The sequence below is a fragment of the Convolutriloba macropyga genome, chromosome 7 (genome assembly GCF_964194025.1).
Source record: "Convolutriloba macropyga chromosome 7, txConMacr16.3, whole genome shotgun sequence".
NCBI classification, from domain to species: Eukaryota; Metazoa; Xenacoelomorpha; order Acoela; family Convolutidae; genus Convolutriloba; species Convolutriloba macropyga.
This window is the reverse complement of record NC_134474.1, coordinates 43,546,547-43,563,437: the sequence shown is the minus strand read 5'-3', so window position 1 is coordinate 43,563,437 and position 16,891 is coordinate 43,546,547. Positions and strand designations below refer to the sequence as shown.

Here is a 16,891-nt window from a genome sequence, read left to right as displayed (position 1 = left end):
CGATATGAACCTGATGAGACTCAAAAACTTTATACAAAACTCCCACTATTAAGGGAACCGACTATTTCATACACCTTAAACTGTAGGCAAATCCGCATTCGTACGTTAAATCTGGTCGTATTTGATTAACAAGCAGGTACAAAACCTAAACAAAAGTTCCAAGCTGCAGACAACAGCCAAGCCCATCCTCAATACAAGTCATTTGGTTTGGGTAGTTGTGGAGAACAACGCAAGGGGAGACTATCCCGTTGCTCAGGTTGACGAATTTCCCTACGATAGTTGGTTACGCTACACCGTTGCATCTACTCCGACCAAATTGCTAATTTATACAATGCTAAAGCTTACACCAATGTTCCCCAAATCAATTTCTGGCCCGGAAGATAACAGCTGCTGCTTAATAGGCATCCTATTTTTGGAAAATTAGTTTTAATTCGTACCAAATTTATTAAATTGCATATAAATGGCGAAAAAAATTTCTTAACGTAATGTTACTTAAACATAGCAGGTATTGATTACCACTGTTTTTGTCTTGAAAATTCGATTCCTACTAAGATCAGTCAAATAAGAACCAGAAAGCGATTGCAGTTTAAAATCACTTGCTTTAATCATACTGCTGATAAGTTATATATATGATGTTGCAACAACAAAACAGGTAAATTTGGAAAAAAACACTTCGTTTTTCGCAGGTCAAGGGAATAATTTTTGTTTTCAGCAATTCGAGTCAGAAGTTTAAACTTCTTATTTTGTGACCACGTAAAAACTTATCGCCTAAAAGACAATGACATGTACATAATTGCAGAATAATCATATTTCACTCAAATTTCAAGTTCAAGCTTCATTGCTAGTCTCATAGCATCTCAGTAGTAACGCTATTTCATAACTTCATCCTCCTTTGCAGAATTTGGTCTGCACATCCAGTTTTCAGTCAAATTCAAAGCACCGACTTTCAAAAAACGACTCAGTGCAACGTGACTGCTATATGCACTCAATTGCAACTTGTCTAGCTTTAACTTACGTGTTGTCTTTACAATGATTGTATTACAGTAGCCATTCAAACATAACTCACCCTAACTCCCAACATACGTAAAAATGCCTATTCACGTTTGCGACCAATCATTCTCTGCACTTACTTGTTCACAAACAGCCTCCGATTGTTCACTCCATGCCACTTCGTCCAAATTCTTCAGTTTAGAAGCAACTTTTGACCGTAATTCACGTTTCAAAACAGAACTGCTCATTCTTTGCAGCGTCAATTGCATCAAATCCAATCTCAAAAAACAAACTTATAATCAATTTTTTTCGTTTCTAATCAACTTATAGGTGAACAAAATTTTTTGTCTGATGTTTTCCCTACAAGACCTCAGTGGACGGTTTTGTCAGAACTCGCAATGAAGAATGAATTTTTCAGCTGCTCTGCTTGATTATTTACGGAATGTGTCTTAACAGTTGCATTATAAACCAATAGCATAATTCATGGAGACTTCGTGAAAACGTCAGGTTAAAGAAACAGCCTTTTAAACAAATTATTTTTGCATATTTTCCGCGAATGTGGACGACAAAGCGCAATGTATTCAAGCAAGGCTCTCTGCCAAAAAAAGAACAATTAATGAGTTAGATTTCAAGTTACAAATACTGAAAAGGGATATTATGATCTCTCTTCTTAGTTTGCTTATACTTTTTCTATCTTTTTAGAGGCGGCTATGTAGGTGCTAGTGCCAAGTGCTATATTGTATGAACACAGAGTTATCGTTGCAATATCCTTTCTAATAAAGGCTTTTAATTGCAAGTTTTTGCTAAGTGCTATTCGGAGCGCGGGTTCGGTAAAAACGCTCTTTTCTGCTACAAGTTTTTATTCAAGTATTCTGGTAAGCAACTAAACTGTACTGAGCAGAATCGTCTGTCTGAATTTCAAGATAATAAACGCGTGCTGTATAAATTTACAAAAGTCTTTTTCAACCAATCAAAATTCAGCATCGTCATAGATATCTTTTCAAGTATTTTTTTGCAACTATTATTTACAGAAATAGGAAAGACTACTGACATGCGGTAACAAAATAGAAGGAATTCGAAGAGATATAAATTTGCAGTTCTTAAAACGCTGCCATGAATAATCTTGAACTAAAATCAGTGTCTTAAAAAGATCAGCAAGATTGACAATAATGAAAACAGCATTACTTGCGCTCGTACTTATCTTCAAATTTGCTAAGGTCATACCTCCAGGATTTTCTGATGGTTTTCCGGTTCGGCTTTCAACAAGGTATGCAAAAACAGTTCCTTTTTGCTCGTCACTGAACAGATACCAAGCAGGACGACTCGCGCGAAACTTCTCTTCGTTCTGAGACGAACAGCTCTTATGACTATCAATTTTTTATAGCTCAAATTGAAGCATTTCTCCGCACCACCATTGAGTACGAGTTTACTTTGAAACAAAAGAACAAATCAGAACCCTCAAATGACATAATTTTAACACATGAAAAAGCAATTACATTAAATTATTTCGTAACATTTGTCAAGTTTTCGATTTTTGCAAAAAGTTAATGAAGTTAATTTCAAGTTCTTTTACTTCATGCGTCCTATATTAGCACAATTTTAAATTAAGAACAGCTAAAAGCAAACATAACAAAGCGATTTATCCTTTGTTTTCAACTATTACGTTACATTTTAAGGAAAATTCATGAAGCTTTTCTGTTAATCCAACTGAAAAACTAACGTTTTAGTATATAAATTAATTCACGCTGGTTATGGTTTTTAATGATTTCAGATTTTAATTAATTTTGGATCAATTGGACGGAGGATGTTGCTACAAAATTCCCTCATGTGATCGCTCCAACTTACAGTCAAAGGGAACCCTTAAATACCTGAAGGACATGGCTTTAAACGCATTTTGCGTTAATAAAGAATAATTTTTTTCCTATTTCATTAAAAAATTAAATTTTCTTCCCTTTTAATAAAAATCATTGAAGACTCCTCTAAAATTTCCGTTTAATCAGATAGATATGAGATCAAATGCCATGCTAATTAATATGATACTTATTTTCGAGATGTATCGTTGGTTATATTTCCCATCATTTGTAGAACATAATTAAATCAATCTATTATACACAATGCTTTCCCCCACAAAGTTTTCATAAAAATATTTCTACAATTTGCTTTTTCTCTGAAAAAGCAAATTTAATTCCTCCGTTTCCTGTTTCAATTTAATGGCATAATGAAGTCAATAGTTTCATCAGTTAGTGGTCCCATCAATAGTAGAACACAATAAAGTTCTGTTATACACAATGCTTTCAAAGAATGTTTCTCTAATAAAATGTTTTTCCTTACAAAATAATTTTACAATTTAATTTTCCTTGATAATTTGTTTCCTCCGTTTCTTGTTTCAATTTCAACGGCATAATGAAGTCAATTGTTTCATCAGTTAGCGGTTGTAACGCAACGGTGTAAACTAAATTGCACTTCGAGTTGTTCTGAACCAGGATGTAAAAGTCGCACGTATTAAAACTATGATTTTTGTTTCTTGATGAACAAAACCGAAGAACTCAGAGTGAAGAGCGTGGTGGTTTTGCTCATTCAGGTTTTTGACAAATAAGAAGGTGAAAAAGAGAGAAGCAGGTGAAAAACGAGAGACGCAGGTGAAAAATCTCGCTCTAAGCGAGCAAAATTTTTTGATCAAATGCCGCTTTTTCAAAGCAGTTGTTTCAACTATAACTTTTTGAGCCAAGTTGTTTTTCTCAACTATAGTGTTTTTCACCACTCGCAGCAAATAGTACACTTTAACATGTAATTTAGAGCAGTTGTTTTAATTATTTTGCAGCTTAGACGCTTTTTTCGCAGTTTTTGTAACCTTAAATGTGTTTCTGTATTTGGCGAGTTGTTTGATTGAAGTCATTTCATTTTCATTTGATTTCAATTAGATTTGAGCTATTTCTGTATGGTAATTTTAATTTTTTTGCCGATTTTTTATAATTGCTTTTCTGAATATTTTTGCGTGGAATTATTTATTGCTTATTTATATAGAATTAATTCATGGGCTGTTTTACTATTGGGGAAATTTAGAATTTCCTGTTGTTATTTATCGCTTGTTTAGGATTAATTTATGGTGTGTGCTACAACAGGGCACGTGTTCCGGCTATGTTTTTGGAATCTGTTCACACATTGATGATTTTTGAAGTCAAATGGGAGTAGTGGTCTTCATCACGCCGAAACAGGAAGTGGAGCGCTTTTGCTGCGTGATTTTCTCATCCTAATTTTCAAGTAGATTGAGAAAACGTAGAATGTTTCAACAACAATTTGATTTCTAGATTGTGGATCTCTGTTCGGAAATCTGACGGATTTTTATTGACTTCTTTGATTCTAATGAGAATTTTTTCTATATGGTTTTTGAAATTCACTCCCAGGTCTAATCTTTTCAGTTTGTAATTAAAAATTCTTTGCAATAAAATTCGGGACTTGTCCTGTTGTGTGTTTTTTTAAACTTCGTCTTTAAGACTTTTTACAAGCCTATGACGTCACGATCACTTGCACACATGCAATTTCGAGAAAACAGTATTGAAGTTCAAATGAGTGCGTGTGTGTGTAACTCTAATTGAAGGTTATTGCTGCTTCTATAAGCTGCTCTCAAAAAAGTTATTGAAATATCTTAGCAATTGATAAAAAGAAGAGAAATTTCTGTTTCGGTCACTTATTCGCCTTTTTTTCAGATCGCAGCTCTACCAATTTAATGGGGCTATTTGGTGGCAATCTTCCAGCTATGCTTAATTCATTCACTTGAAGAATATTGCAATATAGTGATACCGTCCTGTCAAAGATCAAGATCAAGAGAAACACGATAAATCGATAAAGCCCGGTCATTAAATCATAGTGCATTATCTATCAAAGTTCATTTTAGCAATTGCTAGCTGATATAAGTATTCATATCTTTCAGTTTAGAAATTCAATTAAGTATAATTGCGGAATCGAACTGAAACTGCTCCCCAAATTAGAACACGTTTTTTGACACTTAGAAAAAAATTCTGTCAATTCCTATCTCTTTATTTTTCTGTGAATCTGGATATGCGTCAAACGGGTCGACGGCGGCTATATTTTTGGGAATTTGCTGACTGTGTTTCTTGATAGAACATCGTCCTATACGAAAACAATTGACAATTAGTCAATAAAACGGCAAAAGCAATAGACAACAAGAAGCAATAAAGGACAAGTATCCTGTGGCAGATAATACTTTGCATAGATTGATAGTTTTTTAATCAGCATACCAGAAGATTGAACTGAGCTGAAAAAATAAGACTTCCAAACTGAGTAGAAAAATTTAATAACTCGCGGTATTAACTGACTGTCAAAACCGAAAACTGAGAAAATGCAAGAAATTTAAGATACTCAACAGCTTGCTTTCTTATTGTTTGGATGTAATAAAAAAATTTTGTACCATCAGCAAACAACACGCTCATTATTTTATTGCTTTGATGGTTTTGATTAATATGCTTATACAATCAATGAAAAAAATTGGCGCTGAAAAGATACGTTTCGTTGTAATCGATCAGTTGTTATAACCATCTTCTTATATCTAAATTAAACGGTATCTTTTGAAACTTCCAGCCTGAATTGAATTTGAATTTCACCAAAAACAGCAGCAAAAAATAAGGAAAAAATGAAATATTACTGCCTGCCGGGCATTTCAAACAGACTTATGTCTCGTCAAACAGGTACCCCCGACGTCTATTGGAGGAGACCTAACACGTCAAAAATATATTTTCAAAAAATTCTGATTTTCTAAAATGTACAGGAAATTGAAATTTTTTTGAAAAATTTCACTGATGGCGGTTCATTTTGACTAAATTTTCTGGTATAAAGTTGTTTTGAGCTGCATAACTGTAACCCAAAATGATCTGTCACCGTAAAGATTCTATTCCTGTTTCTTTATGAAATCGTTTGCTTGATAAAATTCCCTTTGAGTTTTCCATCTGGCAAAAAGTTCTTCTTTATTAAGCAAGTAATGAACAGATTTGTCTGCAATCTGCAAAACTAGTTCGTGAAAATTTCTCGTACATAGAGTTTAAATAAGTTGAGAAATTTGAATTTTGTCAAAAGAATGAACCGAATCAAATCTCCGTTTGAAAAAAAATGCTCGAAACCTTCTTTTTGCGAGTTAAAAATATCGTTGAAGATAGTTTTCGTTGTTTTAGTTCTACAACCGTAAACAATAACACCATAGGTTATTACAGACTTAAGGTAACTTTCATAGAAAAGTAGTAATTGGTTTTTCTAAAGTAGTGTCTTGCTTTATACAAAACTCCGCAAAACTTGCTCATCCGATTGCTTTAATTTTCGACACGAGATTTAAAATTCAATTTGCTGCCTACAAAGATCCCCAAGTACGTAACTTTAATTATATTTTGCACATTCCCGCCTAGAATATGTAGAAAGAAAAATGGTGGACGCAAGACTGACCCCTGTGGAACGCCATAGCTCCAATTCAATTTTTAAAATTTTATGAGATAGAAGTATTGTATTCAACATACTGCTGGCGATTTTAAAAGAAAAAGTTCATTAAGTTCAAAAGGTTCTCAGGGAAATCGCCACTTTCGATTTTGTAATCATTGTTTTATGATGGTATCAAATACTTTTCGGGTGGAAGAAATATAGTCATAGTGTTAAATTTTGGTCTACCGACTACATTAAATATTCTGTAAGAGGGATTTAAGCGTTTGTGCATGATTTGCCATGCTGAAAACCAATTTGACATGCATCGATTATGATGAAATGCAACATACTATTAAACAAAATTTCAAAAACCTGCGATAGCGAGCTTAAGAAACTGATGGGTCTGTAACAACTCGGGTCAGTCTTTGAACCATTTTTGAACAACAGTTTTACTTCTGCCAACTTTACGCTAAAGGAAAATAACCAAGTGTAATAAATTCATTAAACAAGTCAGTTAAGGGAAGTGAAATTACTGACATCGAAATCTGTGAAACTTTTTTCGCTAACAGCTGACATAACAAAGCTATTAATAATTTTTCCTGGTACTGATGTTAATTTCGTTGAACCGCGAAGCTAAACTTTTGTCGATGCCAGCAAAATACTCAATATAACTCTTCGGATTTATGTGGAAATCGTCGGATTATTGTCAATACACAATTCACTGAACGCAGCAAAAAGGCTTTTGTTCGTTTTATCTTTCTTTTTAGGAAGAATATCGCAACAAATCAATAGTTCTTTTTTTGATAGCCTTGCTTGCAGAGTTGCTATTTTGTCAATATTTTTTGTTTCCATCTGAAAAAAACCCAGCCAGTTTTTGAGTTTTTAAAACAATCCGTTTTAAATTTTGATCTTTTCTTCACTTGATTGGCCATCCATTGATGTTTTTGTTTAATTGTCAAGGTTCTTAAAGGAACAAAGCTTTTAACACAATCAAGAATCGTTTCTGTTTTTACTTTTATCTGTTGATCTATATTATTTACTTGTACTTGCCCGATTTTGTCAGTTCTTGATTTAAAAAGAAGAAGTAGCTATAAAGTTTTTCATTTTTTAAGGTTTGTTAAAAAAATAGAAACACAATTCTTTTCAAAAATGTTCAAAAATGTTTTTGACCAACAGAGCATAATGGTCTGAAAAATCAGTTGTTAATGTGTTGCATCTAAAAAAAAATCGTTGAAAATATGGTAATTAAATTTTTTAGTTTTTGTTATGCGAGGTGCAAAATGGTTCTGCAGATTCAAATTTGAAGAATTAAGCAAAATATTGAAAAACTAATTGTTATGGGAACCCAAAAAATCAATATTCAATTTCTGCAGACAATGTGATTCCCTTTGAGAAGATTGATAGTAACCAAACAGTTTCAAAAACTTAGGATTGCAAATTTTAATGAGCGGTAAAAGAAATTTATATTTGTTGCTCAAGTTTTATAATAATTGCAAATCTTAAGCCCTCTATTTGGTCGCGATACGTTTAATGGTAACTCAACATTTTCGTTAACAAAAAAAACACATTTTCCGCCTTTTTGACTCATCCTAATAATCTTTTCTATTTTAGAAAAAACATTGTTTGTAAAGCTAAGTGGGGTTCATTAACTGTCAACCAGGTCTCACAGAGTGCTATTACTAAGGGTTTGGCTGAAAAATCTTCTCTGAACGGTTTCAACTGGTCAAGATGGCCTCGCAATGATCTTACTCATAATTAGTAAAAAAAAGCGTCCTCTGCTTTTCCCAGTTGATCGCCTCCATTGATAATGCTATTTGATACCTATAATGGAACATATATGGAGTATACTCCATTATGCGTTTCCGATAACATTCTCAAAGTGCGATAGAAATTTGTGGCATAAGGTATTTGTTATTGAGTTAAAGGTATCACTCATATCTCAACATGAGTATTAGAAATCTTGAGGAACTTCATTTCGTTGAACTTTGTTGCTGTTGTCATTCGATGCACTCAACAGGCCTTTAACGCAATTCACTGTCAACATCGCAAGCCAAGTTGTTGGATAATATCATCATGATACCGGATTGTTGCGTGCCTCTTCGCGCTGGTGGTGGCGGCAGTCTCTCCAAAAATTTGTAATTCCCGGAAAACCTTAATAGATTTTTTGTAATAAAATTTTAACGATCCCATTTTTCTGCTTTCAATTAATCATAATCTCGTTTAAATTTCAGTTTAACTGGTCGTACTTTTTCACGTTTTGTCAAAACTCATGTTTGACTGTTATTTGTTTGCGTTTTGAGCCCTTTCCAGAGAATAATCCAATAAAAATTTTTATCAGATTTCGTAAGCCTCGCCTCCATCTGCACAATTTTGCACTATAATAATATAAATCTCACAAAAAACCCGATTGCAAAGCTTAACATACCCGGCAGATTGCCGGAAAATAGCCGCCGTTGATTCCTATAACTCTATTGGGAATGAAAGAAAAGAAAATATCAACAAAAATTGATCTTTTTATAAAAACATTTTTAAGTGCGTTTTTTTAATGTCATTTCGTAATTGAACATACTCCTGCCTCTCAGTGAGAGGCTACAGGGTCAAGTATCAAAACCAATAAGCATTATAGATAATAACTAAAACTTATGAGAACAAAGTTCAAGTACCGGGCATCTAAAAATGGGCTTTATGGGTTTATCCCAATTCTATTTCTGACTTTGATTTTTTTAATACTGACTCTCTTCATTTTGAATTGCTTTGCTGAGCAGCTGCTGTTTAAAAATACTTTGAGCAAAATGACAGAAGAGTAAAACTAGCCTAAAGAAGTCAAAACGATTTCACGCAAAATGTCGAGAAAGCGGCAAAATGAGTAAAGCGAAAAAAAGTTTGACGAAGTAAATAAAACATAGCAGGACAAGTCCTAAAATACAATTCAAAGAATTAAATGAAGAACTTAGAAAACTCTACCTTACCAGCAGATCAATTGAGCAATTCGAGCCAAAACAAAAACAAAATCATCTAAAATCTAAATAGAAAAACAATCAAATAAACCAGACAAAAATATATTCATTGCTAAAAATCTTTCAGTGTTCACCTCTAAGGCAAAATTTGACCCCTTTAAATATACCTATTTCAAAATATGTTTACAACCAATTTTTGTTTCCGAAATCGGTCCAGTATTAAATCTGCAAGACCTGAAAAAAATTCATTGGCCCTTGAAGATCGATTAACTCGAAAATGAACGAAATCAATTGCAAAATTTAAAGAAATGTTGCCGAATTGTGATATTAATTTCTTCAGAATCGTTTCTTTGTCTCTAGAGGCTATCCAGCAACCCAATTCCAGGCCTTAAAGAAATCATTGGCTCAAAGATCGATAGGCAATAATTTTTAGAAAAAATTTCAAATTTCAAAAAATAGAAATTTTTTCTAGTAAAGGTTGACAACCATTCAATTGCCCCTGGCAACTATTTAATAACATATCATACAATCAAACCCTGGATGAGGCTACCTGGCTACTGAGGCAAAAAAACTGATAAAAATAAAAATGCTTTTCAAAAAACTTGAAAAAAAGTACAAATTTTATTAAAAAATATCTGAAAATGGAAAAGTTAAATTGTTAAAAATAATTCCATTGAAACTAACAACCATTCAGTAAATTTTTATCAGACCGTGGAATAGGTTTTCTGACACTTTCGAATGGATAAATATGAAAAATTGACAAAAACTTTAGGAAACCTTGAAAAAAATTGCAGATTTTATCACAAAAATACTAAAATTTGAGAAATTAAAATGTTGAAAGCCAATCCATTGTTACCAGAAACCATGCAGTGACCTATTATCAAACCTTAAAGGAGATTCTTGGCCGCTGATAATGGAAAAACTCAAAAAAATGAAAAATTTTCAAAAAACATAAAAAAAATCGCAAAAATTAGTATCAATTTGCGTGTTTGTGCATGTAGTACCACAACATATAGCTCATAAAATTGTCATAACAATTAATTTTGTCTCGCAAAAGGCCTTCAAAAACTTCAACCTAAGACTAATCAAACTAAAAACTCAAAAAAATCACAAAAAACATTGCAAAAATCGCACCAATTTGAGCCCAGAAACTCCTAAAAATGACCTTTTAACCTGAAATTCAGGCCATCCCATCAGCTGCACCACGAATGATGCACTTGAAGGACTAATAAAGCCCACTTTGGGCCTCTAATGATACCTAAAGTCCGCTGGGCTTTACCTGTTTATCCCGTTTTGAAAGATCAAAGTCATTGAAAAATGTGTGAACACATCTAAAAAAAACAGCGCCCCAATACAATTCAAATTCTTTGAATTGTAAAAAAATAGGAGCGCTATAATAGCCGACTGAGAAGATGAGGGCGGCTATTAAAAATAGCAAACAATTATCCAAAACTTCAACCATTCAAATAATTGATACACGTTTCCGTTCAACATCTAAATGAGAATTCGGAAAAAAATTACTCAAAATTTTAGCATGAAAAACAGCACGAATATTCTCAGCCTCCTAAAATGCAGACAAGAAGTTACGATTGCCAGAGAAAACAGCAATTTCAAAATTTTTCGTAAGAATTTAGGATTTGACGTAATGGACCGATATCTGCAACTGTACAAAATTCCGATGCCCCTTGTTAAATAGCACAACATTAAACTCCTCAAATTAGCTGTTTACTTTCTGAAGGAAAAGAATTGAGCTTACCGGCAATTAGTTTGCACTTTCAATTATAGCAAATGTCGCCATCTGTCATCACCAGTGAAACGAGAAGCAAGTCTGATGACTGTGATCAAACTTGGGTAAACCTCGTGTTTGGAAAGATGCGGTAATATTTTGACACGTCTTTTGCAACCGCGTAGAAATTCTACTACCTAGAGAACGGGCGAATTTGAAAGCAATTTCAAATAATTTTGCATGGTTCACTGGAACTTGAGTTTGTCTGATTGTCACAAAATAAACAGATGCAATATAATGTCGACATTGACATTTGACATAAGCGTCAAATAACTCTTGAAAATTTTCAAGTCGAAAGGACAACTATTTCTTCGAAAATATAAATTGACCTGCCTGGAGCTAATTTTCATTTAGTCAAAACCAATTGCCAATATTAAATCTTCGAAAGCCTCCAAGCTTCAGTTTAATTCAAAAACACTCAACATATATATTAACGTATAACAAGGCAACTATTCTACAGTGGGTATAATCATGGACTCTAAACTGCACTGGAATAGCAGAGGATGTCCAGTGATGAAATTAGCAAATCATCAGACGAATGAAAGCATTCACGTGCAGGGTCCTGTTTCTAATCTGTATCAGGATTGCAGACATCAAGTTTGCACATCATCAGTTATGAACTTTTCAGTTCATACGGAAAAGGACGGTCGAAAAACCGCTCAAAACATTCCAAACTACAATTTGTCAGAGTTGACCGATGAAGGGATCCGATTCTTGACATTGTTCTATGATGAAAAATTAAAATCTGCACCAAACGTTATCGAAAAACGCCTGAAAGAAGCTAAGACAGAAATTGAAGAGACCGGATCTATCCGATACAACTACGAAGAGCTAAAGTATGGTTGCCAATTATGTTGGCGAAACGCAGCGCGATGTATAAACAGACTCTACTGGCAAACTTTGGAAGTCGTTGACAAACGAGATGTCACCTCAAACGAGGAGATGTTCCAGGCAATTTGTGAACATATCCGAACATCATTCAATAACGGCAACCTGAAAGCTTCCGTTCTGGTGTTACCTGAGCGATCTCGAGTGTGGACTTCACAGTTTCTCAGATTTGCGTGCTACGAGCAAGATGATGGCAGCCTTCTGGGAGATCCTATGAATCGCGAGCTGACTCAAGTAGCGATGAAACTCGGCTGGTTCAAAGAGGTATCCCAGCGAACTCAGTGGGACTTGCTTCCCATCATAGTTCAACGCGATACAGACGGGAAAGCAGAATGGTTCGAGCTACCAGATGACTGCAAACCGATCGTACATTTGTCACATCCCAATCCAACTTATGATAAGGTAAGATATGCATCTTAAACTGTTAACATTTACGAGAAAGAAAAGTACACAAAGTTTCATAATAACCTCATTTTGCATAACAGTTTACAACGCATAACAGTTTACTGTGTTTTGAACCATTAAAAAAATGTTCTCAGTAAACAAAATATTTTTCGAGCACAAAAATCTGGCAAGGCAATAGTTTCTCATTTCAATGTTTTTTTTAAAAAAAATTCTTATGCGTTAGGTAATTAGAAAACTGGGTCTTCGGTGGGTAGCACAGCCTTTCGTGGCTGACAAAGCACTGGAAATTGGGGGTATAATTCATACTGGTACGCCGTTCAGCGGGTGGTTCATGGGTACTGAAGTCGGGCGAAATCTGTGCGATGTCCAGCGATACAACTTCATACCCAAAATAGCCGAGCTCCTAGACCTGGATATCAACAGCGCTGCTAGCAGCCAGCTAAACATTGATAGGATATATGTGGAAATCAACGCAGCAGTGCTGTATTCCTTTCAGCAAGCCAAAATCACAATCGTCGACCACCATAACGCTGCTGCGGGATTCATGAAATTTATGAAGCAAGAGGTGGCTGATAGGGGAAACACACCAGCAGATTGGATTTGGATTGTTCCGCCCATTTCTAGTGGAATGAACGTAACATTCCATCAAGAGATGATCAATTACGTTGAAAAACCTTGCGTTCTGGACCAGGAAGTGCCGTGGACAAATTACGATTTCAAGAAACACCAGAAAACGCAAAACAGTCTATCGGTACAGAGAGCTTCCACTATGGGCAGCATTAGCAACTTATGGTCCGCAGTGCGCGTGTTGACAAAATTTGTAGGACTGTCATCACGGATCAGAAGAACCAGGACTCTCGTTCACATTCTGTATGCATCCACTACTGGCACCGCTCAGTCATATGCAGAGGAGCTGACATGCAAACTGCTAAAAGAAGGGTACCAAATCGACCTACAAGAACTGGACAGTTTTGACATCGGGAGTAAAGTTAATGTCAGAAGCCCGGAACCAATAATTGCATTTGTCGTGACATCAACTTTTGGCGAAGGGAACGCTCCCAGCAACGGACTTGAAACTGAGGATTGGGTACTTTCACAGCAAAAATTGTCAGAAAACCCGCCACAGCTTTCTACAGGCGGACTTAAAAGAACAAAAACTAATCTTTCAGAAATCAAGCAAAGCCTGGACCATTTCCATTACAGCGTTTGCGCTATTGGATCGACTGCATATACGAACTACTGTCAATTTGGAATTTCGCTTAACCAAGTACTGCTTGCATCAGGTGCTCATAAAATGTCTCCTTTGGGAATATGCGACGCACTCGACGACCAATACAAATCATATTGTCAATGGCAAGAAAATGCTGTGACTGCACTCAAGTCCACATTCCCCTGTATTCGAAACCCAACAAAAACCGACGAGCTTCGAACTAGTGAACAAAAGGTATCAACTATGTCAATAAGTTCCTCTATATTATCACTGCCGAGATCGGAATCGCCAAAAAGCACTATTGGCTCTAATCTTGACCTTTCATCAGTTGACTCGGGTTTTATCGACACCAGTATTGCAGATAAAACGGACCAAAAATCGCTAAATCACAGCCAACAGACACCAGTACCCAAATATACAAAAGAAAAGCCATTCTTGTCAACCATATTGCAGAATGAAGAGCTCGTGAACTTATCGGATTCAGAAAGAGATTGTTCAGTTCGGATGATAGAGTTCGAATCCGGTGGGATGAAGTACGATCCTGGCGACCACGTATTTATTGTCCCAGAAAACCCACCACAAATTGTCAACGAACTGTTTTTAAGATGCGGTTTAAAACTGGACGATCCAATCTTAGACAATCAAATCCTGTTGTCAAAGGATCATCAATTTTCTTTGAGAGAACTGGTAGCTAAACATGTTGACTTACTCAAACCTATGCGACCCAACATTTTGGAGATGCTAATTGACCACGCAACTGCTGACTCTGATAAAAGCGAGTTATCACAACTAAGTCAGGACCACGAGCTCTATTCTGATTGGTCGAAAGAAATGCCAACCGTCTTGGAGACTCTTCAGCAGTTTTCTTCAATACGAATTCCCCTGGATGAATTGATAAAGGTATAATCAAAAATAATAATTAATATAATAATAAAAATGAATTCAAACCAAACGTGGTTTTCACTCACGACAGAATATTCTCAATATCTGCCGCAATCAAATCTTCATGTTTAACAAAAATTATAGCTGAATAGCTATGATATCTAAACAACTGAAGCTATTTTTGTGGAAAAACGACGGAAAATGTTAAATCAACTATTAAAAAAAAACATAAAAACGTCCAAATCCTAGGACTCAGGTCACATGAAAACTAACCATATCAAGATATCAGAGATAACTAATCACTAAGTCAGTAAGAACTGTGCTTGAGAACAAATCAATATTTAATTTGTCAAATTCCACTGGTTTCTGTTTTAGATCCTGCCACCAATTCAGCCTAGACCATACTCCATTTCCTCATCGGCTTTGGAAGATCCTGTCAAAATTCAGATCACCGTTCGAGTTACTGACTATGAGACAGTGCAGGGAACCAAACGTCAAGGAATGTGTTCCAACTTCTTAAAGAACACAGTTCCTCGAAACCGCCATATAGGCACACAAGACGACCCATGCCAGGAGATTGAAAAACGTTTTGTGATTATTTTACAAAGCATGCACCGTGTAGGAATATCAGGGAAAGAGGCAAAAGATTGGTTATACGGAATGAAACGAGGCGGTCGAATCAGGCAAGAGATGTTTGGGTGAATTGGTTGAATTAACCTGACCTAGAAAAACACTGAATCCACAGCTGCATGCTACTGATTTCAAAACTCCGAGAACATAAATTAGACATTCAGTTTAAAACTATTTGTTTGAAAATTGCTTCATTAGATGTATAGTAACTTGATAAAATTCATGCATACTAATTCTGTTCGATTTCTCATATCTAATGTAGCACATTTTCTCCTGTTTTCAGATTAGAATTACTTATAATTAATTTATTGTTCCATTATTTTTCCTTTTAGAACTGAGAACTATGTCTTAGTCCCAGGGGCGTCTTAAAACCATCTATGGGGCATCCATTTAAAACCACGCATGTGAATCACAAACACACGCAGAACTCAGGAAGTTTATATTTTGCGGCCAGGTTGCTTTACAATATGGGCCAGTATTGGACGCTTAAGCTCAAAACAACTGATTTGATTAAGCTCAATGATTTGAAAACATACTATGCCTTCGGCCAGAGCCCCAAGAGCTTCTTGTTGTTTCTTCACAAGCTCACAATTAAAGCCTAAATATAATTTTTGTCACCCAATGAGATAGGACAACCGCCAGACGATAATAACATCACAACAAAACTTTCATCTCACACAATGAGCGCGGAGATTGAGAACAGAAACGAAGCAACTTTTCCAATACAAATGATGGCAATAAGAGATAGCACAAGAAAAGTTCTCTCCGTGACGAAAAGGGGCACTGACAATTATTGGGCGTAATCGATGTTAAATTTAATCGAAGGGTCAACTCTTCGATTTGATGATCGCAATTGTTCCAACATTTGTTCAATTGTTTGTTACTCACTCCTAATACTGAGAGGTCTCGTTTAAGTTCTAACAAGCTCTAAAAACCTACATGTCTTTTTTATATTTTATGCTAATGATTACTTTGAAACTATTCGTTTTAGTAAACAAAATAGTTAATTTAGAGTTTTGTCTTTAGACGTTTTTTTCTGTAGGTCTGTTGCAGTCCGAGTAATCGCAAGAGTGGAATAAAGGAAACTTATGAATGACTGCAGTTAATAGCCAATAATAATTCCAACATTTGTGACAAACCGCGTTGAAATTTGAGATAAAAAACGGACAACTTTTTAGCAAAATTACCTGGGTTAAAGGGAGTTTTGATTGTCACGATTAACTATTTACAGTTTAAAGCCTAAAAATTGACGATTTTAACTGTTTGACCAAAAATTTTGAAAACAATCATTTTTGTTTTTCTCAAAGTTTCGTTAAAAATTTTTTTCCATCTCTGTTCTCTGCCAATTGAAAACTATTATAGAAACCAATAGTTCTTTGTATCGAACAGATTTTTTGACAAAATAGAACAGAAAAAAGTAACTAAAAACAGAAAAAAGTAATATTTTCCAAATAGTGGAGTTCTTTTTCAAACAATTCTTTCCAATTAATCGGAATTAATTAAACTAACCAATTCAGTATTTTCAAAACCACGGAGACGTAAGAAAACAGTTTCAAGCAAAAACATCAAATCAATCAAATTCATTATTGAAAAGTAAAGATGAAAATCTTTTCTAATCGTTTTTATTTAAACTCCTTGTGTTGTCACAGCAGATCGTTCACACGGAGCTTCTCTAGTATAATGAAATAGACAACAACTCGAGAGTTGGAGAGTTTCGTG

At 35.0% G+C, this 16,891-nt stretch overlaps 2 protein-coding genes across 7 annotated transcripts in view; one reads left to right on the top strand and one right to left on the bottom strand.

Annotated features, from left to right (window-relative positions):
• Positions 1-11,306, bottom strand: part of LOC142342890 (uncharacterized) — a 28,591-nt gene extending 17,285 nt beyond the window's left edge. For 3 of the 6 annotated variants that reach the window (XM_075394539.1, XM_075394538.1, XM_075394542.1), the window contains exons 1-2: positions 11,023-11,090; positions 1,131-1,239 (exon numbers count right to left, since the gene is read on the bottom strand). In XM_075394539.1, the coding sequence (XP_075250654.1) occupies positions 1,131-1,239; positions 11,023-11,075 (162 nt within the window). In that variant the 5' untranslated portion in view covers positions 11,076-11,090. Of the gene's footprint in view, positions 1-1,130; positions 1,270-2,214; positions 2,420-11,022; positions 11,091-11,127 lie in introns of those variants that run through there. The other 3 variants (XM_075394541.1, XM_075394540.1, XM_075394543.1) reach the window with 3 other exon arrangements.
• A 23-nt stretch (positions 11,307-11,329) lies between these two features.
• LOC142342889 (nitric oxide synthase 3-like) lies at positions 11,330-15,491 on the top strand. The gene is made up of 3 exons (XM_075394537.1): positions 11,330-12,447; positions 12,674-14,560; positions 14,918-15,491. The coding sequence occupies exons 1-3, from the start codon at positions 11,629-11,631 to the stop codon at positions 15,242-15,244; spliced, it is 3,033 nt and encodes a 1,010-aa protein (XP_075250652.1). The 5' UTR covers positions 11,330-11,628; the 3' UTR covers positions 15,245-15,491.
• The last annotated feature ends 1,400 nt before the right edge of the window (positions 15,492-16,891 follow it).